General features: G+C 43.3%; 8 protein-coding genes across 8 annotated transcripts; 5 read left to right on the forward strand and 3 right to left on the reverse strand.

Annotated features, from left to right (window-relative positions):
- The first annotated feature begins 1,039 nt into the window (after window positions 1–1,039).
- BYT42DRAFT_571719 (uncharacterized protein) lies at window positions 1,040–2,076 on the forward strand. Its single transcript, XM_051568523.1, has 3 exons — window positions 1,040–1,138; window positions 1,222–1,473; window positions 1,554–2,076. The coding sequence occupies exons 1-3, from the start codon at window positions 1,084–1,086 to the stop codon at window positions 1,835–1,837; spliced, it is 591 nt and encodes a 196-aa protein (XP_051423116.1). The 5' UTR covers window positions 1,040–1,083; the 3' UTR covers window positions 1,838–2,076.
- A 352-nt stretch (window positions 2,077–2,428) lies between these two features.
- Window positions 2,429–3,904, reverse strand: BYT42DRAFT_357856 (uncharacterized protein). Its single transcript, XM_051563205.1, has 8 exons — window positions 3,795–3,904; window positions 3,668–3,712; window positions 3,419–3,559; window positions 3,171–3,303; window positions 3,029–3,108; window positions 2,853–2,960; window positions 2,672–2,782; window positions 2,429–2,597 (listed from the first exon to the last, which is right to left on the reverse strand). The coding sequence occupies exons 3-8, from the start codon at window positions 3,434–3,436 to the stop codon at window positions 2,499–2,501; spliced, it is 549 nt and encodes a 182-aa protein (XP_051423117.1). The 5' UTR covers window positions 3,437–3,559; window positions 3,668–3,712; window positions 3,795–3,904; the 3' UTR covers window positions 2,429–2,498.
- Window positions 3,905–5,602: 1,698 nt separating this feature from the next.
- Window positions 5,603–9,656, forward strand: BYT42DRAFT_357888 (uncharacterized protein). The gene is made up of 9 exons (XM_051563206.1): window positions 5,603–5,702; window positions 5,848–6,281; window positions 6,380–6,503; window positions 6,603–6,778; window positions 6,856–7,273; window positions 7,346–7,525; window positions 7,587–7,623; window positions 7,693–8,657; window positions 8,729–9,656. The coding sequence occupies exons 2-9, from the start codon at window positions 5,923–5,925 to the stop codon at window positions 9,386–9,388; spliced, it is 2,919 nt and encodes a 972-aa protein (XP_051423118.1). The 5' UTR covers window positions 5,603–5,702; window positions 5,848–5,922; the 3' UTR covers window positions 9,389–9,656.
- A 2,560-nt stretch (window positions 9,657–12,216) lies between these two features.
- Window positions 12,217–14,732, forward strand: BYT42DRAFT_497611 (uncharacterized protein; the record flags this gene model as incomplete). Its single annotated transcript, XM_051564511.1, has 7 exons — window positions 12,217–12,307; window positions 12,367–12,451; window positions 12,521–12,567; window positions 12,767–13,105; window positions 13,179–13,434; window positions 13,545–14,404; window positions 14,500–14,732. The coding sequence occupies 7 exons, from the start codon at window positions 12,217–12,219 to the stop codon at window positions 14,730–14,732; spliced, it is 1,911 nt and encodes a 636-aa protein (XP_051423119.1).
- Window positions 14,733–16,242: 1,510 nt separating this feature from the next.
- BYT42DRAFT_571736 (RlpA-like double-psi beta-barrel-protein domain-containing protein-containing protein) lies at window positions 16,243–17,628 on the forward strand. Its single transcript, XM_051568524.1, has 4 exons — window positions 16,243–16,535; window positions 16,672–16,765; window positions 16,859–16,970; window positions 17,070–17,628. Exons 1-4 carry the CDS (start codon window positions 16,375–16,377, stop codon window positions 17,207–17,209), a joined length of 507 nt encoding a protein of 168 aa, XP_051423120.1. The 5' UTR covers window positions 16,243–16,374; the 3' UTR covers window positions 17,210–17,628.
- On the reverse strand, window positions 17,629–18,302 carry BYT42DRAFT_571738 (uncharacterized protein). Its single transcript, XM_051568525.1, has 2 exons — window positions 18,205–18,302; window positions 17,629–18,033 (listed from the first exon to the last, which is right to left on the reverse strand). Exons 1-2 carry the CDS (start codon window positions 18,250–18,252, stop codon window positions 17,866–17,868), a joined length of 216 nt encoding a protein of 71 aa, XP_051423121.1. The 5' UTR covers window positions 18,253–18,302; the 3' UTR covers window positions 17,629–17,865.
- Window positions 18,303–19,565: 1,263 nt separating this feature from the next.
- On the forward strand, window positions 19,566–22,171 carry BYT42DRAFT_571743 (WD40-repeat-containing domain protein). The gene is made up of 3 exons (XM_051568526.1): window positions 19,566–20,590; window positions 20,807–22,073; window positions 22,147–22,171. The coding sequence occupies exons 1-2, from the start codon at window positions 19,722–19,724 to the stop codon at window positions 21,693–21,695; spliced, it is 1,758 nt and encodes a 585-aa protein (XP_051423122.1). The 5' UTR covers window positions 19,566–19,721; the 3' UTR covers window positions 21,696–22,073; window positions 22,147–22,171.
- BYT42DRAFT_571745 (t-SNARE) lies at window positions 22,172–23,673 on the reverse strand. Its single transcript, XM_051568527.1, has 8 exons — window positions 23,500–23,673; window positions 23,240–23,420; window positions 23,105–23,166; window positions 22,918–23,026; window positions 22,777–22,853; window positions 22,602–22,697; window positions 22,370–22,528; window positions 22,172–22,306 (listed from the first exon to the last, which is right to left on the reverse strand). Exons 1-8 carry the CDS (start codon window positions 23,572–23,574, stop codon window positions 22,214–22,216), a joined length of 852 nt encoding a protein of 283 aa, XP_051423123.1. The 5' UTR covers window positions 23,575–23,673; the 3' UTR covers window positions 22,172–22,213.
- Between the last annotated feature and the right edge of the window lie 164 nt (window positions 23,674–23,837).

Below are 23,837 nucleotides of genomic sequence, written 5' to 3' on the forward strand. Positions count from 1 at the left end.
TTTTAGCGCGCGAGCTTCCGTCTTTGTGGGTTAGAGTAATCGTCGGAAACTGAATTTATCTTTTTTGCGCATTTCGCCGCTTTCCGGTGATCCATGACAAACAACCCATTATTAAATTTTGTACCACCTTGGGGGGATTTTGCACATATTTCCGTGCGTGGTCCGCCCTTTTTTCTCAAATGCATGGGTCCCTTCAGTTATCGTGCTATTTGTAATACCGGTAAGACACAATCAAGACAAGCACCAGGAAAATAAAGAAGAAAATAAGCATGCTAACTTCAAAAATTGAAGCAAGAGGTAAAAAAGTGCAAGTGGGAATCATGACGCTGTGCGTGTGACCATGGGAACATTGCGTGCCATGGGCCTATGCCGGATTGATAGCCAACTCTGCCGGATAAAGGATGTGCAATGTCATCATTTTTCGCCCGAGCAAGGCTATTGAGAAGGTCAAGACTGCATGCAACTTTACTGGCTTTGTTTTCACGTGATTTTTTATCCGTTGAACTGCGGATCGTTTAACAGCTACACTACGGATATTTGAGTGACTTTCCAAGAAAAAGCATCCTACTCATCAAATGCACAAGCCAAATAAGTACAAAATAATTGTCCTCAGGGAGCGCAGCGATATGAAGCGACTAGTTCATGATTAACTTTGAGACCAAAAAAAAAGTTTAATGATATTTTTGGGTCAATGGAAAATAAAGCTGAGAATTAACCGGCCGGAAGGCTTGTACGACATCGGATGACGACCATCGAGGCACTGGCTGTTTTTTTTTTCTGCGAAATTCTTTTTGTCGGGGGAACGTGCCAATAGGATATTTCTTTTGTGCTCAATGGTTTGTCAGGTTTCAAACGATCCTCAGAGAATTGCTGTTTTTGGAAACTTTCCTGGGCACACCAAAAGTTTTTCTTTTGTAACGTTCCTGACCGTCGGGTGTGGGTAAGTGGGAATTTGGGAGGGTGCATCAGACCTTTTTTTTTTTTTTTGATTATAAAACGGGCGGTGAATGTGGGCCCGTTTTTTTACTCTTTTTTCTTTTTCTTCTTTTTGGGCCTTTGCCCCTTGTCAACTGTACAGCAATTATGCTTATTGCACCTATCACTTCGACCCGGAGAGCCATTCCTCCCGGTTTTATTGGTATGGTATCTATGGTTGCGAAATAGTCAACTTTTTCTTTGTCACACTCACATTTTGATAAATTATTTTCATATGAATAATAGATTTCGCTTCCTCTTCCTTCGACGCCATTCTTCATCCAACGGCACCGAATCTCACCTCGTTAACGGCCGCAGCCTCCGTTCCTTGCCCACCTTCCAACTCCAACGTCGACGGCACCGTTCAACGACGAGATTCGCATTTGCCTGATCTAGTGCCTTTTATTCAACTTATTACCGAGAAATGCGATATCCAACCTGTTCATCTTGTCATGGCGCTCATGTATGTTCAGCGATTCCGTAAATCTCTCCCTGCAGGTAAGCTATCTGTCAGCAAAAAGGATACACAGAGGATGGAGTGATTGACTGATCATGATCTTTTTATTTTTTATTTGTAGGATACCGAGCTGAACCTGAAGCTGCTCATCGTATTTTCGTGGCGAGTTTATTGGTTGCTAGCAAATACAGTGAAGATCATTGCTTATCGACAAGACAGGTTGTTCATGCTACGGGGGATGTATGGTCCATCAGAGAGATTACTCGCATGGAACTTGCGTTCCTTCGATTCCTGCATTGGGACTTGTATATCCATCGAGATGAAATGGCCCTCTTCCTACGCAAGTTAAACTTTGATATCTCGACCATTCTCCCTTCATCTGCCGACGATACCTCCGTTTGCTGAAGTCACGACACGTAATTCTTCTCTTTTGCCATCTTATGTCTCTTTCTCTCACTCCCGCTCTGTACATTTAGTTCCCTGATTACCCGCTATCAATATCCTATTTTATTAGTATTTTACTTCCTAGTGCAACGGGCTTCTTTTGTTGTCGGTTTTTTTTTCTTTGTGTACATGCTTCAGTCCGTATATATTTTTTTTTCTAAGCAGTTATAATAAATCCTTTAAATTCTCCTTTTCGTTCACATGACCACATTCGCAGTTTCAGCTTTCATAGCATTGATTGTTATTGACAGTCGTGCTGCTACTGAGAGAGATAATGAAGACAATAGCGACTGCAGTGTTTTCAGCGGGATATAATGTTGACCCATTCAGTACAATACTGTAGTTCATGTTGGCTAAGACTCGAGCGTACGCTGACTGGCTGAACCCCACGCTTATTTAATCATCCCTTCCCACAAGAAAATGTGACATGTGTGTGTGTGTGTGTGTGTGTGTGTGAATGTTATTTTTTTTTATCTCTCTAAAACATGAATGGCATGATAAATAAACAAGGCGGCAAGCTAAAAATCAGATGATGAATATGTGAATGTCAGCGCACACAGGTACACGGGCTTCGCGTTAGGAAATGAATGGAATTTAGAAAATGAAGATTGAATCGTCAAGGTCACGTTCGTTGTTCCGGTATTTCGGGCTGACATGCGAGATCATAGCCTTCCATGCGTTCAATGAGATGCATCGTCAAAATATCTGAAAAACCGTAAAACTGGTAGATAGCATCAGCAACCGTAGGCCCACCTTCCTCTTTTTCATAATATACTTTTTTTCAAAACTACTCACCAAGGGACCGCTCACTCGGGTATTTTGTGATTTGCTCTTTTTGCACGCTTCCGTCCACGGCGCTGTCGGAGTGGGACCTGTAAAGATGGTAGAAGATTGATTGACCTGAACCTGTCACCCAAAAAAAGGCTGCAGTTAAGTGCTGATGTAATGCAGCCATAAGATTTAGTGAGGCACCTACTGAAAACACAGGTCCATTGTCGCCTTTTGTAATGGTCATGGTGTAGTTGTTGCCAAAGTGGGATTTTGTCGCTTTGTAGCCGATGGGATAAGGATGTTTGTATTTACACTAGTCATGATTCTCTGTCAGCCAAACAATACTGATAATGGTCCAACCTAGGAGCAGATAATACGTACGCCTCTTGTGCTCCAGTATTTTTTACGTCCTTCTCCAACATACAGTTCTCCTAGTGACCAAATCGTCGTGCCGATGGAAGCTATAACAACGATGCTGTAAGCACAGATCTGGTGGTGGTGGACGGTCGTCATTTTATGTTACCTAACGTCAAAGGGACATGGATATCATCGGGCAACACCGGTTCATTTTTAGGTTCCACTTGCAGTTCTGAGATGACATTGACAGCCACCTGCCGCGTTCTGTCATTGGCATCAAGAACTTCTTCCAATTCAGCCTTTATATAAAGACAAGCAAGTCAATACTCAATGATTTTCATCCAAATACTCTCAGAGAGTCACCGCCAATTGGTGCTACAGGATCCCATGGTCCAAAAATTGATAGACACTTACGATTTTTTCAGGCTCCATGCCCTTTATCCTTCGCGAAATACGGGTGGCTGGCAAGGTTTTGTTAGGTCGGCCTTCTTTGGGGATGAACTTGGCGCGTTTTCGGACCGCGTTGGAATCGAGTTGAGATAGGTGAGGGATATCCTGTGAACCAAAAGCGAGTGTTATTATAGCTTAAACCGTGTGATATTCAATTTATTGCTCGCCTTGTCCAAAACTTCGCGTCTCGCTAAGCCCAATTCTTTCAATAACCTTTGGTTTTCCGCAATCTTCTCTTGACGTTCGCGTTCATAACGGCTACCTCATTAGAAACAAATATATCAATTGTTAGAAGTTGGCTAGGGGAAAAGCTCATGCGACCTGGGCCAAGTGGCAGTACCTGACTTCAAGGTCTTGGACAACAGCAGCAGTTTCGGTCATGATGCGTTGAAGAGGAAGCCCATTCACTTTTTTTTTTCTAATATTGCGGCTGTCAACTGAGAATCAAACTTTTTCCTGCTCTGGGTTCTGTCCCAAGGTACAATTTTTCCAGTCCGCCACCACTCGTTGGGCGCCAATTGGGTGGCTTGCGTCGCATTCACTTCTTGTCTCTGCATCCGCAAGCATAAGCTTATTCCTCAAAGCATTATCCGCGCATTGTTTACGATGGAGTACTAATTATTGTACTGTTAAATTGCAGTTTTTTATGATGCTTTTGAATTTGTGAATTATATTTGTGTGATATATCAGGCACAGTTGCCAATTTGTGCTCGGAAGACCTGCTTTGCGCCACCTCGTTGGGAAAATAACCAACGTCATTTACATCATTGGATGGTAGAAGCTGCTCTAAATGTGGCTAGCTCATTTTAGCATATGTAAAATCTGAAATACAGGTATGCTATTGCCTGACAGCTCGTGTCCATGAATGCCTACAAGCTTTGATTAACGTGGAGAATTATTGACCATATGAAACTTCCATTGTCTCGTAATTGTAAACCCCGGTTTCCAGGAACTTGGCCGCAGGCAGGAATTCTAATGTTGAAATTCTGAGGGGTTAGGCATAAACCGCACTTCCATTGTGCTCTCGTGCCACAGATGTGGTCTCTTTTAGTCTGATTTTTTTCTTACGAGCATTTCAAGCAGACCTGTGTCCTGATACGCGCTGGAACATGATTTACTTCAAGCGGCTCCAAGAAAGAGGGGTGGTCGACCTTCTGACACATGGACTAATCCCCTTCCATATCGATGTGCTATTGGGTTGGCAGTAGCTGATCTGCTTCATTTTTCGTTTGGTCAACAGTATTTCACACTTCCAATGGCATTGGTCGAGCTTTTCCTTTCAAAGTCCACGAATTGGGGGGGGGCCGCCCATCCAACCAATTTTATTCCATACTTCTTTTTTTGGGAATTGACAAGCGCCAAATCTTCTAAAAAGCGAGTCACACATTTCAACCGCGACATGAATTTTTTGGGAAATCAGTGCAAAGGGCAGCTTTGTTTCCCAAAAACTTGTAACTTATTTTTTCTTCTTTCAACAGCGCCGTTGAACTAGTGCAGCACAAAGAAACAGCAACAAGAGAATACCGTCTTCTTCTGCCCGCTTGTTTGCGTTTCTGGAATTTTCATCTTATTTTTCCCACTTGTCTCTTTCGCCGTACGACTTTTAAAAAAAGGCCAAAGTGGAATAAATAAGCTGGTGCTTGCCATGCATAGTGCGAATATCAGGTAAAGTACATGAACGTCACACAACCGTCTTTGGCCTTCATGGACCACAGCAGCCTTGACGGGAGACATCATGGAGGGTTTCATGGCTGTGCATTGCCACGCATTTCCCATGGGTGCTCAAGATTCTTCCTTGTTCAGGCAAAATGGTCCATGCTCACCCAAAAAGGAGTATGTAGATTTGGACGCAGTAAAAAAGACTGACTCGTTTTTTCTTGATTTGTTCACAGAGCGCCCAGTTCACTGTCCTTATCGTTGACGAACGACCAAGTTTCGATCAGTAATCAAAACGAACCTGGTATGTCGTCTAGCGACGTTTGGAACGGTCGCCTTCTTTTACCAACTGAAAACGTCAACTCAACAGACGCAGATCTGATTGCTGATGTGGATGTGGAAGCCATCAGTCCTGATTTTTCACCAGCAGACCCTTTTATCAAGCAAGAGCACGATATGTCCAATATATCCTCGCTGTATGCCTTGAAAAAGGAAGACTACCGTGATCAGCTCTATACCCCATCTCAGCCAACCAGCACTCCACCTACCTACCCATCCGACACCACTACCATGTGGAAACACGAATCCCACGGTAAGCAACTTTTTTTTTCTCAATGCCCATTGTCCGCATGTTGCCTCCCCGTCATTCGATCATTAGGATGATGTCGTTCTTTTTGTGGGATCACGGAAACAGTGAATGGCCGGTGGCGGACAAGACACTTGACAAAATGAAAAAGTATTTAACTGTTTTTTCTACTCTTTTTATTTTATTTTTGTGTTTATGATCAGGCACGGACAAAGTGGAATTGGGGATGGACAAGGACAAGACCGATGAATCGGAATTGCCTTCTGCCACGGCGGATGCGATGGAAACCTACGAGAATATTCAATCCAATATTTATATTGGTTCAGCCACGGGACGAACGATCGCTGAAGAGTCCATGCCGTGCGAGTGTAAATACGAACCAGGCGTCGACGATCCCTCAGCGGCATGCGGCGACGACGACTTTTGTATTAATCGCATGATGTTCATGGAATGTATGGAAAGCGATTGCTCATGTGGTCGATTTTGCCGGAATCGTCGTTTCCAGTTGAGACAGTATGCTCGAGTTGACGTCATTCGAACTGTAAAAAAGGGTTTCGGCTTACGTGCATTGACGGATCTACCAAAGTAAGTGATTTTGAGGTGGATTTACAACAAAAAAAAAAAAAAAAATTGGAGTGGATCAAGGAGACTCATCATCCCCTTCCTCTTTGGTCCATGTTTAGAAATTCATTTATTATGGAATATATCGGGGAAGTGATACCCAATAGCGAATTCATTCGGCGCACACGAGCTTACGAGGCAGAAGGTCTGAAGCATTACTATTTCATGACGTTGAAAACGGATGAGGTAAGGACACGGATAATGGGTGTGATTGGGGAGGGAATGTTGAAGAAAAAAAAAACTTTACTGATCAATGATGGTGGTATGAATCTTTTTTTTTTTCAGATTATTGATGCAACAAAGAAGGGTTGCTTGGCACGCTTCATTAATCATTCTTGCAATCCAAATTCGGTTACACAGAAATGGGTGGTTGGTAAAACAATGCGTATCGGCATTTTTACCACACGCTTTGTGAAAGCGGGCACGGAACTTACCTTTGATTACAAATTTGAACGTTATGGGTAAGTTTGGCTTACATACCTTTTTCTTTGCTAGACCACCTCCAGGATGCTGACGGACACTTGCTGACTTTTTTTAGTGCTGTGGCTCAAAAATGTTTTTGTGAGGAACCCAACTGCAAAGGATATATTGGTGGCGCGATCAAAAATGAGGAGGATTCAGCTGGAACACCGACCGTTCCTACCTCGGATGAAGATGACACGGATACCATGGAGGCGGTGACCTTGACACAAAAGAAGATGATCCGCAAAATGCGTCGACGTCGTGCTTCCGAACCGATTCATGATCCAGATGAAGTCCAGTCCTTTGTCAAGAAGATGCTGGATTCTGTCGGAAAAACACATCTGGTCAACAAACTGTTGCATCGCCTTGAATTAACCAACGATGAAAGCTCGTTGGGAAAAGAAGTGTTCAAAAAGTTTGTTCGTCTTCACGGTCTCAAAATGTTGAAATTCTGGTTGGGTGAATGGAAAAATGACCCTGAAATCGTGCTCAAGGTAAATTAATATGGGAATGTCTTTGGTAATCATCAAGTAGAGAAAATCTTAACCATCATTTTGATTTTGTAGGTGCTTCAAGTCTTGAAACGGTTGCCGTTGGCGAACAAGAATGGACTTGAGGATTGCAAGATGTTTGATATTGTTCGTCGTTTCACTACGCATGATCAGGAGGACATTCGTTCGCTTTCACAGACATTATTGGATCAATGGGATCAGCTCAAGAGCGTCTACCGTATTCCAAAGCGAGTGGTAAGCAGTCGTTTAATTGTCTTCTTTGCGGATATACTCATCCATGGAACACTTTCTTTAGTATGTGGAACCCAAAGTTCAGGAAACCGATATCACAGGTAAGAAATGCAACGGAATTAGGCAAAATTCGACGTTCAAGCAAACTCATTTCATGAACCCGTGCACAGAAGAGAATGGACAAACAAAACGTTACGATGAAACAGATGATACCGATATGCCGGCTTACAAACGTCCGCGATTTGAATCTTCACGCGAATTTTTTGATCCGGACGACGACATTTATGAGCATTTATCACTCTACGCTGACGAGATTGAGATACGATGGAAACTGGAGTATCCACCCATTGCTGTGATTCCAACCGCACCCCGCGCCATGCTGCATGCCGCAGCATATCAAATGTATAACCGTTACGGGCGACCGGGAGATGTGGCAACTATCCCTACAGGCCCTGCCGCCACTCAGTCACCATATCCTTACCAATACGCCCCGGCTGTTTCTGGAAGTACTATAGGCGATGTGGACCCCAGTGCCGATGCTCGATTTCAATATAGTCCTATGGAAACGGAAACCTCTCAGCGAGCGGCAGCATACCCTCATCTGGCGTCCAGTTCCAAAGAGACGACGCCGGCGGAGGTGGGCAAATCATCTTATTACGGGGAATCGGGAGCGTGGCAAGAAGGGTATTCCGCTCCGGCTACACCCAAACTCCCTCAGAACTGGGAGTCTGCGACGTGCGACAATGGTATGGTTTATTACTACAACCGCCTGACCGGCAAGTCACAATGGAATTTCCCTGAAGAGAGAGTGAGTTCCATTGAAGGTGTGAATCAATGCCAGCTCGACGGTTTAGTGGAGAAAGCGATCATGGATGCAGAAAGGAAACGCCACGACTCGGCAAGCAGCAGTAGTCCGTCCAGTAAACCGGGTCGATCACCGCAGTGTGTTACACCATCTGCCAGTCGAAGTACGTCGTTTGATCTGATGACGGGGGATGCTGGGTCTAGCGCGGCCAGTTCAGAGGACGTCAAATTAAAGAAAGAAATCAGCAAAATTGTCACCAAATACCTGAGTGCCAAGCACAAATTGCTCTGGAAAGGCGACAAACATTTGTTCAAAGATCTGGCAAGAAAGGTAAGTGATGGCTAAAATTTTTGTCTCATCACTGGCAGGATCACTTATAAAGGTCCCTTTTTCTGACTTAGATAACACATCACATATTTGATCGCGAGACAAGTGCGGGAAAAAAGATGCGTACGATGAGCGCGAATCTTCGCATCAAGATTGAAAAGTTTATTGACAGTCATGGTGTGAGCTTTGTACAGAAGCTGGAACGAGAACGAAAGAAGCGACCGACGACCAGCACGGAGGATGCGCAAGATCCAAAGCAGTCAGAGAGTCGTGCTACTAGTGTTTCCTTGGACACGGCGAAGGACGAGAGTGAACCTGCATGGAAACCTGCTGATACCATAACGCCACGATCCACCGTTTCCAGTCCCGCTCCTGTTGCATCCCATCTTGCGGCGCTCTCCATTCGACACAACGTTCCACGCGATGATAATCATTATGATTACAGTCGCAGTAGTAGGGATTCCTCTTCACCGTATGGAAGATCTTATCGAGATTCAGAACGCTATGCGCCCGATTATTCCCGGACATCGTCATTCTATCGCTCATCCTATTCTAATCATGATTCCTATTACCGCCGGTCCCCCTCTCCATCATCCTACCGTTCCAATGATCGTTACTATTCCTCTGGAAATACCTATCGATCGTCTCCTTACTATCGATCTTCCACTAATTCATCACGACGAGGGTCTCCGGATATGGACAGGGATAGGGATAGATACAATAGATGGGATTAATATGGTTTATTTTCATTTTTCTTTTTTTTTCTTGGTTTTCCCTTTTTACACTTAATTTTCTTTTCTGGTTTGGTTAAACGGATGGAATGGATGGCTCACTCTCTTTTTTTTTCTCCATTCTTTCTTTCTGTGTTGATGAACTTGTTTCTGATTTTCTGTAAATATTACTCTTAATCTTTTTTCTTTATTTTCTCTCTTCATTCTTTTCTTTTTTCTTCACCCACTTATCATTGTTGGATTTGGAAAAAAGAACCTGTCGATTTCTCATTTTCTCATCTTGGCATAGTTCTCATTTTATAAAATGCGGATAAACAACAGGATGAAAAATTGTTGCTTTGTAACGTCTCTCTTTTTTGTTGTTGTTGCAAATGATCATTGCAAGACGGGAAACAGTTGCCAAGAAATACAACCATGGCAAATGTCGGACCTTTTTGTGATGCCGTTACTGTATTTGCATGTGATTTGCAACAGTAACCCTGCCACGACCAAGGACTATTTCATGTGATCAATGGGAATGAAAAAAGGTTCTCTTGTGGATGAATAGAAATGGTAGGGGTTGGACCGTCTTCAGGGGGAAACGAAGGAACAAAAAAACCACACCATATGATGCAACCGACCAAAAAGGAGACGATTGGCTATTAAGACGAGAACAATGGGTGAATCGGTGCCTGCATAAGCAATCTGACCATCAAAATAGAAAAAGGGCCGAGCTGTTGTCAGAATATGAGGCGAATGCTGTTTAGTGAGTCGTGGGGACATTATCATGTATAGCGTTTAATAAAGAAAAAATTGATAATTCGCTCTTTAATCGTTTTAAAAAAAGATGGGAGTTGCTTTTTTTTATTATCCTATTTCAGACCCGCTAATATATATTCTGTGTATCAATGCTGAACTTTGGAAGCCCTTTTGTTTCCCTTTGTTCTCACGTCCTAGCAAAGTTGCACTCCTTTTTCTTTCCCTTTTCATCCAACTTTCTCTTTCTCTTCTTATTACTGTTATTTAATTTTCTCTCTTTTTTTTTTTAGAGTTAATTGATCTCTGTAATCACTTATTACCACCGTTTATCGCTTGATCTGTAACGATTGGATTTTGGGACTATGGCAAAGAAAGGATCCTCCAATGCGTCGAAAAATGCGGTTGCAAAAAAGACGGCCTGGAAAGGCATCACTATACGAAATAAGCCACCAAGCCGACCCGAGTCGTTGGCATCGGTGCAATCTCAAGAATCGCACAAAACTGTGCAATCGAGTGAGCAAGCATCCCTGGCAAGCACGGCAACGGATACAACAGCCATCGCGGATAATAACGAGACCAACTCAGTATCACCTAGCGCCACCAAAACTACCAATGATAAGGATGCACTAAACAACGCAAGCAACGGTAGAGTAGGTAGCACAAAAGATATTGAGGACGGTAACCAAGGTACCACAGCCACGGAACCCTCAACGCCTCGTGCAGCATCTTCTCGATCCCGAGCATCGTCCATCGCGTTGGATTCCGCCAGCGAAGTGTTTGAAGATGCCGAAGAGAACAGTGATGACGACGACGACGACGATCAACAAGCCGTGTCCAACATGTCGCTCATTCTTCCCGCCCTGCAAAATGCCATGGCTGACGCCGACAGCCACACTCTGGATGACCAGAAACAGCCCTACGATGAAGCTACAGCAACAAAGAAAGAAGAACGGCAGCGCACAACTTATGAACCTGATCTAATTGCGGAGATTGAAGCATTGGAAGTAGGCACCACTTACCCAGTGATGGCTGAAGAAAAAGCACCCTCGTCACCGTTCAAGGAAGGGTGTCAGAATTTGGCATTCAGCACAGAAATTCAGTCCAAGGAGAATGGGCAGCAACCAGCAGTTGCTCATAACGAAGAGGAGCCCTCCATCAGGGCACCTGTAGCGGACAGTGACACTACACGCAACACCGCTGCACACGACCAGCAAGATCAACCTCCGAACACAAAGACCGACAATGAAATGCAAAAAGATTCAGATCAACGTGAGAACGACCCACTTGCGAAATCTGCACCTATCGGAAACGAGCAGCAAAAAGACAACGAAAAGCCAAGAGGCGAACAGATGGAAAAGGCGGCAAAGGTGACCGAGGTGGACGCTTCTTGTGAGAAAAAGAGACTGGCAGAGGCAGAAGCAGAGACAGAGGCAGAGGGAGGTGGACCAGACTCTGTGGAGGATATCGAGGCACTCGAAGTGGGTTCATCCATTCCTTTCCCATCGTTGACTTTCCCTGAAAAGTCGAATGATAAAGTGGAGTCGGTCCAAGTGCAAGACAAAGAACCGCAAGCAGACGTTACAGCCAGCACGCCCAGTGAGGAACCTACCGCCCATGATCGAAAGACCGTGAATACTGTGAGCGACGAAGCCATTCCCTCGGAGGCAATTTCCAAAGACGAAAAGACCGTTCAGGTGTTGACTGAAGAAAGAAAGGCGTCAGATCAGCCTACTGAAGCAAATATCGTTGACGAAAAAGCTGTCCCTTCGAAATCTGAACCGCTGACCTTGAGTGAAGAACCCGTTGCTTCGGATACGACCATGGCAACTCCCTGCCTGGGTGGAAAAGCACCGGAATCCGAAGCAGCCGTACTCGTTGCAGCCGTTGCTGATAGTGCAGACGATAGTCCTTTTCAACCTGTTGAATCATCAAATCCGAAGACGCATGTTAAGGTGGAACAAGACGCGGTGCAAAATGGAAAGCGTGGCGTGGAAGTGGTACAGGAGACCGAGCGCATACCATCCGAGGACTGTGTTAGAGCCAACCGAAGCCGCGAGTTTGAGCATTCAATTGAGGACCCCATCGATCTGGACATGTTTCGTGATAACATCATTGCCATCCAATCGGTGGATGCCAAGAATATCCCCGCCAATGATTTGGGTCCACGAGAACAAGAGGAAGCAGGTATATAAGCTATATGATCTTGATGACTCGATAGTACTTGTATTTACCATTATGAACAGATGAGCCTGTGCGAGAAGGCATGCAGTACTTGTTTGACAACAAATTCATGAAGGCCAAAGCTACATTTCAAGTGAAAGCGAGCATGTAAGGAAAAAATGGATACATGAGCGATTTACTGACAGACTGGCTAAATAATGGGTTTTCTCTCTCAAGTGACCCTTTGTATGCGTTGGGCTTGGGTGCTATGGCGTTTATTAAAGGTAAAAAATAACAATCCAATGTGACATGAAGACCAACTATGAATTCGGATGGCTCACTGCGTTTCCTTGACTTTTTTTTTCTCTCGGCTTCCCAAACAGCTATGATGGTAAGGAATAACATGATCTATGACTTACAAGGGAAGAGTCACAAGATAATTAACGCATGCGCATGTTTGAAAATAGACTTATCATGAAAAAGATGTGGAAATGGCCATGGCAGCGTTGGCTACGGCATACACTGTGGCGAAATCCCAAATCGATAATTCCGGATTCAAAAAACCGTTGAAAGAATCGCTATCACAGTATTTCACGTCGTTTCTGAGCAGCAATTCCACGGGACTTCCCGCCAGCCCGCCGCCCACCAATGTGGCAAGCCAACGCGCATCGACGCAACGAGAGGAGACGCCCCATTTTATTCCCAACGGCGTGCTTCGAGCCCATGTTGTTAAAGCCGAGTGCTGCTTACTGATGAGCGTATTGCAGCTGGCCCAGGAAAGCGTGGTGGGCTACTTGAAGTGCGGGCTCAATCTGCGCCAAGGTAACTTGCGAGGAACTATACACGTGAATGATAGAAGAAGTGCATAAGGGAATGTACTCATAAAAAATGATAGCGTACAATAGCTATTCCATTGTGTGGCAAGAGTACAAGCGGATGGGCCAGACCTACACTCAATACATGGATCGCGATACAGTCTCGGCCATTCAATTTGGTATTGGCACAGTGCACTTGATCTTGTCGTCGATGCCAGCCAAAATTCTGAAAATCTTTTCGACCTTGGGATGGAAGAGCGACAAGCAACTTGGATTTGCCCTGTTAAAGGTCTGCATGGAAGGCCAAGGTATTCGGGCTCCCTTGGCATCTTTGACGTAAGTAAGGCACACTCCAAGGGAAATTTTCAAGAGCAAAAGTGCGAGCATAGATGGGACGGTCTTTTACTCTGTCACTTACTGACTCACGTTTGAATCCTTGTGTGTAGACTGTTGGCTTATTATTCGATTTTAACCTCGTTCACACCGCAACTGTATGCCAAGGAAATGATGGGACCTGCCATCGAGTGTTTGTTGGACGCTCAAAAACACCATCCCAACTCGTGTTTCTTCCTCTTTTTTGCGGCGCGGATTGCTCGTGTAGCGCGCAACATGCCGTTGTCGACGCAGTCTTTTACGTTTGCGGCCGAGTCCAGTCGAGGCGAGTGGGCGGAAGTCGCGATGAAGCAAATGTCGGATTACGAAATTGGGTTTAATTACGCGTTGCAACTTGACTGGGAACGAGCTGCGAGCTATTTCGAACAACTGAGTCGAGAAAAGTACTGGTCTCCTGCGTTTTCAAAATACTTTGTGGGAGCTTGTTACGAGATGCTAGGCCGAAGGACCGAAGGTATCCTGGCCTTTGCCGAAGTCCCGCAACTGGCCAAGGATCAGCAAGGCCGCAAGACATACATTGACGCTTACGTTCAGAAAAAGGTCGAGTTTTTCCAACGCAGTGGGTACCAAGACATGGATTTCAGTCTACCGGGTCTAGAACTTCTTCTGGTGATGAATGCATTTGAGCAAATGGATAAAGAATCGTTGGAAAAGTCGCTTGCGCTAGTCCAGCGTACCCTCGAGCTCATCTATGACCGCGAAAAAATGGAATACAACATTCGATTACGGGAACTGGTGCCGGCCACCACTCCTCCCGACTACTACGATCAAAGGGCCATCCTTCTCTTGATCAAATCGTCCGTCCTCAATGCTCTCAAGCGTCACAAAGAATGTATTGCTCATCTCAACTGGATTCTCGATCACAAACATTGCCTAAAGGTCGAATCATGGGTGGTGCCTTTTGCATATTGGGGTAAATTGACCGGTTCTCGGGGAAAAGGAACCATTTTTTTTTTATCAAACTTGATGTGCTTAAGCTTACGACTCGCTTTCTTTTTTTTCTCTTAGAATCTGGCGTGACAAGTTGGGGTTTAGGCAATATTCGCAAGAGTCGTAAACTATGGCAGCTGGCACTGGCGTGTACAAAGTATGATTTCGAATATCGAATGGCTGTACGACTGAGTCTAGCCATCAATAAGTGCGATGAAGCGGGTATCAATTTCATTGAGCAAAAGCCCAGCAAGGGACTCACTACCAATGGTCGGAAACGAATGCCCATCGTCCATGCTTCCAGTTGTTAAATGAGGGGTCTCTCTTTGACTCCATTCAAACTTTAATCTAAATTTACCCTATTCCTATTTATTTATTGTTTTGCTGCTTTTAAGAAAGAAAGAAAAAAGAGAAACGATATTGGCATTTTTTTACCCTAATTTTAAATGAACTATTCTAGGCCTATTTTTTTTTTTACATCTTGTACATTTTGATGTGTGTTTGAATTTGGAATGGATGCGCGTCGATCTTTGTGTTCTTGTGTATTTCTCGAGTTTCTCATGTTTCTTTGAGTGATATCACGACCCAACCCAATAATAGATGAAGGGTCTGGATGCGGGGTACGTTGATTGGAGCAAATAGACACCCCGCCTATCCATTGCAATTCGCTTTGTGCAACCGTCAGTGACATGTTGGCTTATTTTACGATGAACAACAAGAAACGCAAGCAACGTACGAGGTACTAATGAACAACGTCGCTCAACATGCCATACTACACTTGAATCAGTATAGCACTGTCGGAGAATGGGGACCCCGATGGGTTACCTGGTTACTTTGGTTTATGTATTTTTGTTGCCACAGCGAAACAGCAGAGTCTGTTCGTTGTCACGTACGGTCTTTGTTAAACTGACCAAGAATAAATCTAGGGCATTCTTTTATTTTGCGGTGAACTACGATTAGATAACCGTTCAAATGCATGTTTATTGAAGTAGGGCCATTCCAGGAAATCACTGGAAAGGACCGTTGCCAAATGGGGTCATGGATATCCATAAAAGGCAACTGTGCCATTTTTTTTTGTTTCACGCAGGTTATTCTCGGATTTTGCAACAAGACTTACACAAAGCAACTATTGCAAGGTAATGTTGGGTGGTATAAGGACGATTAAAGGAAAAACAACCAAAGATATCACTAAAAAAAGCGAAATTGAGTTTGAAGCATCATATGAAGATCCTCTCCACCGTAACCCAGCCTCAGGTCGATCCTTTTTTATTTTGTGTCTCGCCCCACCACTACTTGCGATGCATCCCATTGGTAGTATTTCATTGAAATCTATTTGGTTTTTTTTCCCATTGAAAAACTTGATCAAACAGACGCGCTTATGAAGAAATAAATGAAAAAAAATTAAAAAGAAAGATGAGAAAGATAAGATAGCTTTTTTTATAGCATTGCAATGGTTAGGATTCTAAGGCCGGTTTGGAAAAGAGCATGTTCATGCTCAGGTTCTAAGAATGGCTAAGAAGTAGAATTACTGTTTTTTCGATGCACGAGGTGCGAAGCAAACTCCTCCCCAATAACATTCATATCGGCTGATGGCAATTTACTTTTGTGCGTCTCTGTGTCGCCAAAGAAGCATGCAGACGCACTGAATTCAAGAAAAAAATAAATGAAAAAAACAACCAGCGTGGATGATTATTACATCGACTGATGTCCGATCATCCTATCTGACTTGTCTACTTTTATTGATCTGGTTTCTCTTTTTTACTTTTTTTCTATTTTCTCTTCATTGGGCCATTGCCTTTCTTTTTTGCTCGTACCTTTTTTTTTTTTTTTTTTAATTTTTTTACCTCTTTTTTTTTCTTCTCCGTTTCAACCTTCTTCTTTTCATCTCTCTCTTCTCGTTCTTTTATCCTTTTTTCTTTGCTCACCTCTTTCCACTCTTTTTACGTATTCCCAATGAAGCCGGTCGTATTCCTCTCATTTTGTGTCTTCTTCATTGTCGCCTTGTTTTCTTTCGCCAATGCCGAACAAGAACTCGAAGAACGTGGCCTTGCCACTTTAATGATGTTTAACAACGGCACCAGTCCCTTTGAAAAGCGTGGTGGACGTGGTACTTGGTAATGATCCACTTTCTTCCCTTCTTTTTCCTTTTGCTTTTCGAAATAGAAGCATCGATTCTGTAATAGAAATCGATCATCCTCACTCCTGAAATAATGTTCTTGTTTGTTCTAATTTTTTTTGGCGGTGTTCTAGGTATACTGGCGAAGATTTGAAGAATGCTGCTTGCTATGATCGCAATGGTCTTCCTCCGTACTCCGCCTCTATCCACAGCATGATTGGCGCCATGGTAATATCACACCGATTCATTGTTTCTCTCCAACGAGAAAAATGTCTATTATCATAGTCCATTTTTATTGACATCAACTCGCATCATTTATAGGCTATGAAAAAGTTCGAGAACTGCTACAAGTGCATGAAGATTACCAACAATAAGCACAAGAACCTGTCCGTTGTCGTGAAGATCGTTGACAAATGCGCTGGTTGCAAAGTTGGTACGTAACCTCGGTCTCTATGGATTACCAATGTATTCAATGACTGACTTTTTTCCTCGCCCCCTTTTTTTGCCACCTTTCTTTTGTGACATTTTATAGGCAAGGCTATTGATTTGACGCCTGCAGCCTTCAAGAAGATTGCTCCCCGCGGTGATCTTGATATCGGTGTTCTCGACATCAGCTGGAAAGTTGTCAAGTGCTCCAACTCGAAGTACTATCCTAGCAAGCCCAAGGCTTAGACAAAAAAAAAGAAGATTCTTGATTCTTTTCTCTATTCTCGTGTTGCTTTATGTTATTTGCTCCCTGTCGCTTGTCACTTTCCACAATCTATAAACTCAATTAACCTGTATTTCATCTTAAAACAAAATGACTTTATAGAATCACTTGTGGATAAAAAAAAAAAAAAACCAGAATGAAATGATTAGACCAAATAGACATAGTCAATCAGCCACACTGGCATCCAATCTTTTCTATTCTTTCATTGTATATGCATTTTTTATCGCTTTTACAACCAGGCTGTCACAATACAGTTAAACTCACACTTTAAATCTTATGTTGCTACAATGGATCATGGTTATCCAAAAGAAGATCTCAGCGAAGCCGTGCCCCTATAGCCGACTAATGTTTGACTCGAAATATAACATACTCCAGTTTGGTGATGGCTTTTCTATCGTATGCGAACAAGAGGTATCAATTTCAGGTTGTTTCTGTCGATTCATCAACCACCACCAAGGCGCATATTTCCCTTTTTGATGATCAAAATGTTACCGTGACGAGAAGTAAAACATGGAGACAGAGGTTTGGTTTCTAGGTAACAGTATCACAGTTGTTTGACTTATTTTTTTTTATTGCGCAAACTAATGTGGTTGAAGACGCGGTACGGGAAAAATTGTGTCTAGTTCTTCTTTTCTTCGGCTTCGGCCTTGCTCAAGAATTCGCGAATGAAAGCTTCCTCGTCAGCAGAGCTAGCCTGAATCGGGGGAGTAGCAGGTTGAGCGGGCTTGGGCTTCATGCTGTAACCGATACCAGCAGCGGCGTAGGCACCAATGAAAGCCATGGCGACCTAGATTCGTCGAAACAAAGAGAAAAAAAACACGCCAACCCACTCGAAATTAGTACAAGCATTTCTTCAATGACGAAACAACAATGTCAAACTGGTGCCAGGGCCACCGAAAAGAAAAGAGAAAAAGTCTAGTCCTCCCGATATAGGTGAAAACAAGGCAATGATGCTTACAATGTGGGTAGGAATTTGCTTGCCAGCGATGGTGTAATGTCCAGCCATTGTAGTGAATAGAGTAAGGTAAGAGAAAAAAAAAATTAGATTGCGGCGGGGACCATGTTCACCTATCCCACCCCCCAGACTGCCGACTGATGCTACGTCATCAATGTTTTTTTTTTTTTCAAAATTCGCTTGTGACTCGATTGAAGCCCGACGGCCCGAAGCATCCTTAGAATCGACCGTCACAACTAAATTTGCATGATTTTTCGTTGTTGCGATTTGAGGAGGTGAAGGGGGTTTGTTTTTAGGCCAGAGGCCGATTCACTCTGATCTTTTTCTGAAAAATAAAAAGAAGCGAATTTATTATAGAATTCATGACATATAAAAAGGCGGCAAAAGAAAAATTAAACCAAGTAGAGCAACAGACATCGATTACTATGCATCAGGGTTACTTTGGGGGGGCCCAAAGGGCTGATTTAAAAGGAGGTCTCGAGGTCTCAAGTTCAAACGTGGAGATCAAATATTACATGTTTTTTATTTATGAATTGCCTCCTAAAAAAATCAATAAGAAATCTATGCCAAAAACCTTCAGCCCATAATCTACCAAGCCTCTTCCCAACGACCACGCAACCACAGAAAACCTGTGATGTTGTGTGACAAGGGTGAAAGTACGCATGAAATGACCTGAGGAAAGTACGTAATAAGATGATTTGCACGTTGTTGGGTTCTGCATAAAGAAAAAGTAGCAAAGTATTTTATGAGAGAGTAAGCATGCAACGGTTGGGATGGGTCACTTTGTTGGACAGCTGAGCGGGACTTGAACCCCAATTCATTGTGGCACAAGGGCCAAGATGGTTGGAAATTGCATGATAGGCTGCTACTTGATCGAAAACCAGGGGATATTTTATCGTTCTAACCGAGGTTCAGTGGTATAAATCGTGGACCGACAACTGGTGCAGGTTGCATGGATATGCCCATCTCTCACCCTGACAAAAATACAAATGATGGTTTACCCCTGCACTTTGAATGATCATTCGGTCTTCCAATGTTGGTTGCTTACATTGACCACTCCCAATCTTTTTTTATCTTGGTGACACTGTGACAGATTCTAAAAATTTCGAACAATTTCATATCGTCATATTGACAGTTCCCATGGATTCAAAAAAGCATAAAGGATAATAAAATATCAGCTTTTTTTTTGGGGGGGAAAAGGGAGATACCAAAAAGAAAAGAGAGGGAGAGAAAAAAAAGCCAAAGCAAAGATAGCCAGTGTTGCTGAAAGAAGCCCATCTGGAACAGTGGCTTGTGATCAGATGACATTTTTTCCAGCAGGCCCTTCTTAATTCTTTCTTTTTTTTTTCCCTTGATTGGTTTTCTCTGTTTTTGGCTTTTTTTTTTCTTTCTTCATTTCAGTTTGGGGCTCACGTTATATTCGTTTTTTTCTTTACACTTTTTTCTTGAAAAATATTTTGCCCACCATTCCGTCCAATACAGTTACATCTATCCCTTTCAAAAAGTTGTCTGGGTCGTCCATGATGGATATCTTTGGGCCCGAAGATATCTCTCCACCGGCAACCCCCCCTAACTTTAACTTTGCATCTGCCGTACCCTCGTCATCATCCTCGTCATCATCCACCAACAAATCCCCACGATCCATACAACGCCATCGGTCCGTTTATAACGATCCTTCCTTTGCACAAAACCCCGCTCATCTGGCCACGGTCTTTAACGATGCCCAACTTGATCACCTTCGTCATTTGAAACAGTCATTCCAGCAACTATCCCCCCAGCAACAACAATACTTTTTATACGAAATCATCAATTGTTGCGATAATTCACAACTCGCCTATCTGAACGACCTCATTGCCCCCCGTTTAAAAATCGATTTTCTTAAAGAATTACCCATCGAAATCTCCCTCCATGTGCTGTCCTTTATTGATGACCCCAAAACCCTCGCTCGAGCCGCCTGTGTATCTACATTTTGGAATTCATTGTTGCAAGATGAAGCAACTTGGAAATCGTTGTGCATGAAACACCAATATCGACGGCGCAATTCAAGTATATGCGGCGGCGAACTTCTCGATCCTCCTACTCAACGTCTTAACTTTTCTTACCGGGAATACTTCAAACGAAAATACAATATTGCTTCTGCCTGGGCTCAAGGTGGCCGAGTCAAGGTGATTGCGGACGGTTTCCGGGAAGGATTAGTCACCTCACTGCAATTCGATGAAAAATACATCGTTGTGGGCTGCGACAATAACTGCATCGAAGTCTTTGATACCAACACTGGCAAGAAAATTCGTACTCTCGAAGGTCACGAAGGTGGAGTTTGGGCACTGCAGTTCAAAGGTGGAGAAAATTATGATCCTGAACGAGTCCTCGTCTCCGGCGGCTGTGATCGGTAAGTCTCCAATGTCGTCATTTATTATTTTTGACCATCCATCGACTCATTCATCTCTCTCTCTCTCTCTCTCTCTCTCTCTCTCTCTCTCTCTCTGCGTTGCCGGACGCTCGAAATCATCGCTTATTATTCATCCTTTTTCATTTCTTGTTGTCTTGGTGTGACTTTTTTTTGTGTGTGTGCCTCTTTCTCCTTTTTTTTTTTCTTTACCAACAGCGATGTACGAGTGTGGGATTTGAACAGTGGACGACTGCGCCATGTACTTCGTGGTCATACATCGACGGTCAGATGCTTGAAAATGAAGGATAAACGCTTAGCAGTCACCGGATCGAGAGATAATACGATGCGTGTGTGGGATATCCAACGCGGTGCACTACTTCATGTTTTACTGGGTCATCAAGCCAGTGTACGATGCTTGGAAATTCACGGCAATACGGTGGTCTCGGGCTCGTATGATTTTACGGCACGTGTGTGGGACATTCGTACTGGCCAGTGTTTACATGTCCTCGTGGGCCACATTTCCCAAATTTATACCATTGCTTTTGATGGGCAACGGGTAGTGACCGGATCGCTGGATTCTACCATTCGCGTTTGGTCCGCTGAAACAGGCCAATGTCTCGCCACGCTTCACGGCCACACTTCGCTGGTGGGTCAGTTGCAGTTGTCGGGGTCGACGCTCGTTAGTGGTGGGTCCGACGGTTGTCTACGTGTTTGGGATCTTCAGCACTACGAATGCGTTCAACAAATCTCGGCGCATGATAATTCTGTCACATGCTTGCAATTCGACGATCGACGTATGGTGAGCGCCGGCAATGACGGCCGTATTAAATTATGGGACATCAAACAAGGACGCTTGATTCGTCTGTTCTCTCAACCGGCGAAAACCGTTTGGAAAATCCAGTTCAACGATACAAAGGCGGTGGTATTGATGCAACGTCGACGGTCTGCCAATTCCGAGGAAGGAAAGACGGTGATGGAGATCCATGATTTCGATGTACCGGACAACGATCGACATACCGAACTTACCACTTCAATTTCTTCTTCAAGTTCCTCATCCTCTGTTATGATGATGGACCTGGATGAAGACGATATCAATGTCTACTAAAACCAGACCCTCGATCTTTACCAACTTGTTTCTCCTTTTGCTGCCATTTTGTCCTCTCGCCTTTATTTCCATGCTTACATTTTCTTGTTATCATTTTTCATCATCTCCATCTTATACTTGCGGCCCCCCTTTAATTTCAAAATGGGGTTTTGTTTGGCTGCTCTTCCTCCTTCTGTACACTTGTGATATTCCATTTTCTAATCGTTGTTTGAATTTCGTTATTCATTCAGTCCATGTGACTATTCCCCCCCTGTTTGCTTTGTTTTTTTTTTCTTCTTCTTAAATATCCATGCTCTATGTCAATATTATTCATCTATGCGTGTTTCATCAATCGCTTTCGGTTTGATTACTATTGGTTATAATGGACCTCTTTCTACAGTGTGTTCATCTGCTGCTTATGATATGACTGTTGGACTAAAAACGATATGTATTATGTGATGGCGGTCATTAGGACAAAAGATTGAATTAAATATTGGATTTCCGTATGCCTATCATAAAAAAGGCACCTCGCCCCTGGTTTAGCTCGTCCGGTGGTCAAACGCAAACCACCACACGAGAATAGCAATCACCACCAAAAGGATGAGAAAGATAAAGAAACAACACCATTTTTTCTATCATACGACTGGTTACAAAAATGGAACAACCTAAGAAAAAAAAATATATATAACACGTACTGCTCGAGTGGATTTGGCCGACTGGATGGCTTTGTCTACATGCTCCACACCCTTTTCTAGGTCTTCTACCACCGTTTCTGCATGCTTTTCTATGGTGTCAAGTGTCTCTCCCTGATGTTCAACTAGCGTTTGCATATCCACAAACAGCTGATGCAGTTCCTGTTGTCGATCATCAAAAACAGTGAATACGGATCGAGATTGTGTTGTCAGTGTATCGATAATGAAAACTCACCAATATTGTCTTTTCAATCTTTTTAATATCATCGTGACGATGCTGTACTTCGGACAATACGGCTTTGGCTTGACCCTTGCGATTAGATTGCATCAACTACCACACATAATATTATGTGTAATTTTGAGTTTCAATGGATAAAGATGCAGCAAGTACTGAGGCAATGGTATATTACATTTTGAGCAAAGACTTGTTGCTGCTGGTCTGAATCGATAATTTGATCTAGCTCATCCTGGCTGATTTCAGGATTCACTGGGTACACAAGGCCAAAGTGAGTAGCAACAACAATTATAACTTTGCATAGAAAATACCATACCAATGCGTATTTGTCTTTCCATGCGTTGTCGGCATCTTGATGAAAAATCACGCTCGATACCTTGATAATGCTGAATCAAGTCGATGAAGTTTTTCTTGAGCTTTACCACCTTTGTAAATAAACTGGGTTAGGCATCTTAATTTCTTTTACCCGTATCCATGGTTCCAAGGACTTTTTTTTTTCTCACCTGTGTGTGCCTGATTTGGAGGTCAGATCCAGACGATAAATCCAAGTTACTCCGTTCAAGATCTACTCCCTTTTGATGAGCCCATGTCTCTTTGTTAAAATTGTATGTTCAGCATGTGAAATATCGCTTTTTTACTTTTAATTCGCTTCTTAATATCATTATTTTCTTGTTTGACTTTGGCCATGTATGTTTCCAGTCGCTTGGTGTTGGTGTCAGTATCCGATTCGCTTAAAGCGACCAATGAAGCGTTGTGGAGTTCGGCAATACTATCGACGTCCTGCCGAGCTTGTCGGATAATGGCGGTTAAAGCATCCACCTGTTTGGGGTAGCACAGCCAATGTTAGCGTGACACCCGATTTTTAATCAGATAAAAAAAATTGGAGCGCATCAAGTACTTCTGTCAAATACTCGTCTAACGTGGATAAGTTAGTGGGCGGCGGTGATTGAGCTTGTTCATGTTGCGACGGCATTTTTTTGAGCTACTTTTGTATCACGATCTGCTGATCTTTTCCGGCGATAAGTAAAAAATAAATGAAACGGTTAAAAGTCAGTGTAAGGGTGGGGATGAAAAGATGAAAGCAAACAGAAAAAAAAAATTTACAACCTGAGGAGAGAAATAGTAGCAGTGATTAACTTGGCTCATTGGGGATAGCTGTACTGTGCATTGCCCTAACTTCTCAGTGACCTGCAGAGAAAAGATGCTGTAGATACAAAAAGTCGAGGATACGTCAAA

The sequence above is a fragment of the Radiomyces spectabilis genome, assembly GCF_025331425.1.
Source record: "Radiomyces spectabilis strain NRRL 2753 chromosome Unknown BYT42scaffold_7, whole genome shotgun sequence".
NCBI classification, from domain to species: Eukaryota; Fungi; Mucoromycota; class Mucoromycetes; order Mucorales; family Radiomycetaceae; genus Radiomyces; species Radiomyces spectabilis.

Bases quoted from the DNA above. Each gene is read 5' to 3' on its own strand.
- BYT42DRAFT_571719 (XM_051568523.1), top strand. From the start codon at position 1,084: ATGCTTATTGCACCTATCACTTCGACCCGGAGAGCCATTCCTCCCGGT. The intron at 1,139-1,221 runs GTATGGTATCTA...TATGAATAATAG, and splicing joins CATTCCTCCCGGTTTTATTG to ATTTCGCTTCCTCTTCCTTC. The intron at 1,474-1,553 runs GTAAGCTATCTG...TTTTATTTGTAG, and splicing joins CCGTAAATCTCTCCCTGCAG to GATACCGAGCTGAACCTGAA.
- BYT42DRAFT_357856 (XM_051563205.1), bottom strand. The intron at 3,109-3,170 runs GTAACATAAAAT...TCGTTGTTATAG, and splicing joins CCATGTCCCTTTGACGTTAG to CTTCCATCGGCACGACGATT. The intron at 2,961-3,028 runs GTACGTATTATC...AATCATGACTAG, and splicing joins AATACTGGAGCACAAGAGGC to TGTAAATACAAACATCCTTA.
- BYT42DRAFT_357888 (XM_051563206.1), top strand. From the start codon at position 5,923: ATGGACAAGGACAAGACCGATGAATCGGAATTGCCTTCTGCCACGGCG. The intron at 6,282-6,379 runs GTAAGTGATTTT...GTCCATGTTTAG, and splicing joins GCATTGACGGATCTACCAAA to AAATTCATTTATTATGGAAT. The intron at 7,624-7,692 runs GTAAGAAATGCA...ACCCGTGCACAG, and splicing joins TCAGGAAACCGATATCACAG to AAGAGAATGGACAAACAAAA.
- BYT42DRAFT_571736 (XM_051568524.1), top strand. From the start codon at position 16,375: ATGAAGCCGGTCGTATTCCTCTCATTTTGTGTCTTCTTCATTGTCGCC. The intron at 16,536-16,671 runs GTAATGATCCAC...GCGGTGTTCTAG, and splicing joins CGTGGTGGACGTGGTACTTG to GTATACTGGCGAAGATTTGA. The intron at 16,971-17,069 runs GTACGTAACCTC...GACATTTTATAG, and splicing joins ATGCGCTGGTTGCAAAGTTG to GCAAGGCTATTGATTTGACG.
- BYT42DRAFT_571738 (XM_051568525.1), bottom strand. From the start codon at position 18,252: ATGGCTGGACATTACACCATCGCTGGCAAGCAAATTCCTACCCACATT. The intron at 18,034-18,204 runs GTAAGCATCATT...CGACGAATCTAG, and splicing joins AGCAAATTCCTACCCACATT to GTCGCCATGGCTTTCATTGG.
- BYT42DRAFT_571743 (XM_051568526.1), top strand. From the start codon at position 19,722: ATGATGGATATCTTTGGGCCCGAAGATATCTCTCCACCGGCAACCCCC. The intron at 20,591-20,806 runs GTAAGTCTCCAA...CTTTACCAACAG, and splicing joins GTCTCCGGCGGCTGTGATCG to CGATGTACGAGTGTGGGATT.
- BYT42DRAFT_571745 (XM_051568527.1), bottom strand. From the start codon at position 23,574: ATGCCGTCGCAACATGAACAAGCTCAATCACCGCCGCCCACTAACTTA. The intron at 23,421-23,499 runs GTACTTGATGCG...TACCCCAAACAG, and splicing joins TAGACGAGTATTTGACAGAA to GTGGATGCTTTAACCGCCAT. The intron at 22,698-22,776 runs GTAATATACCAT...TATGTGTGGTAG, and splicing joins AACAAGTCTTTGCTCAAAAT to TTGATGCAATCTAATCGCAA.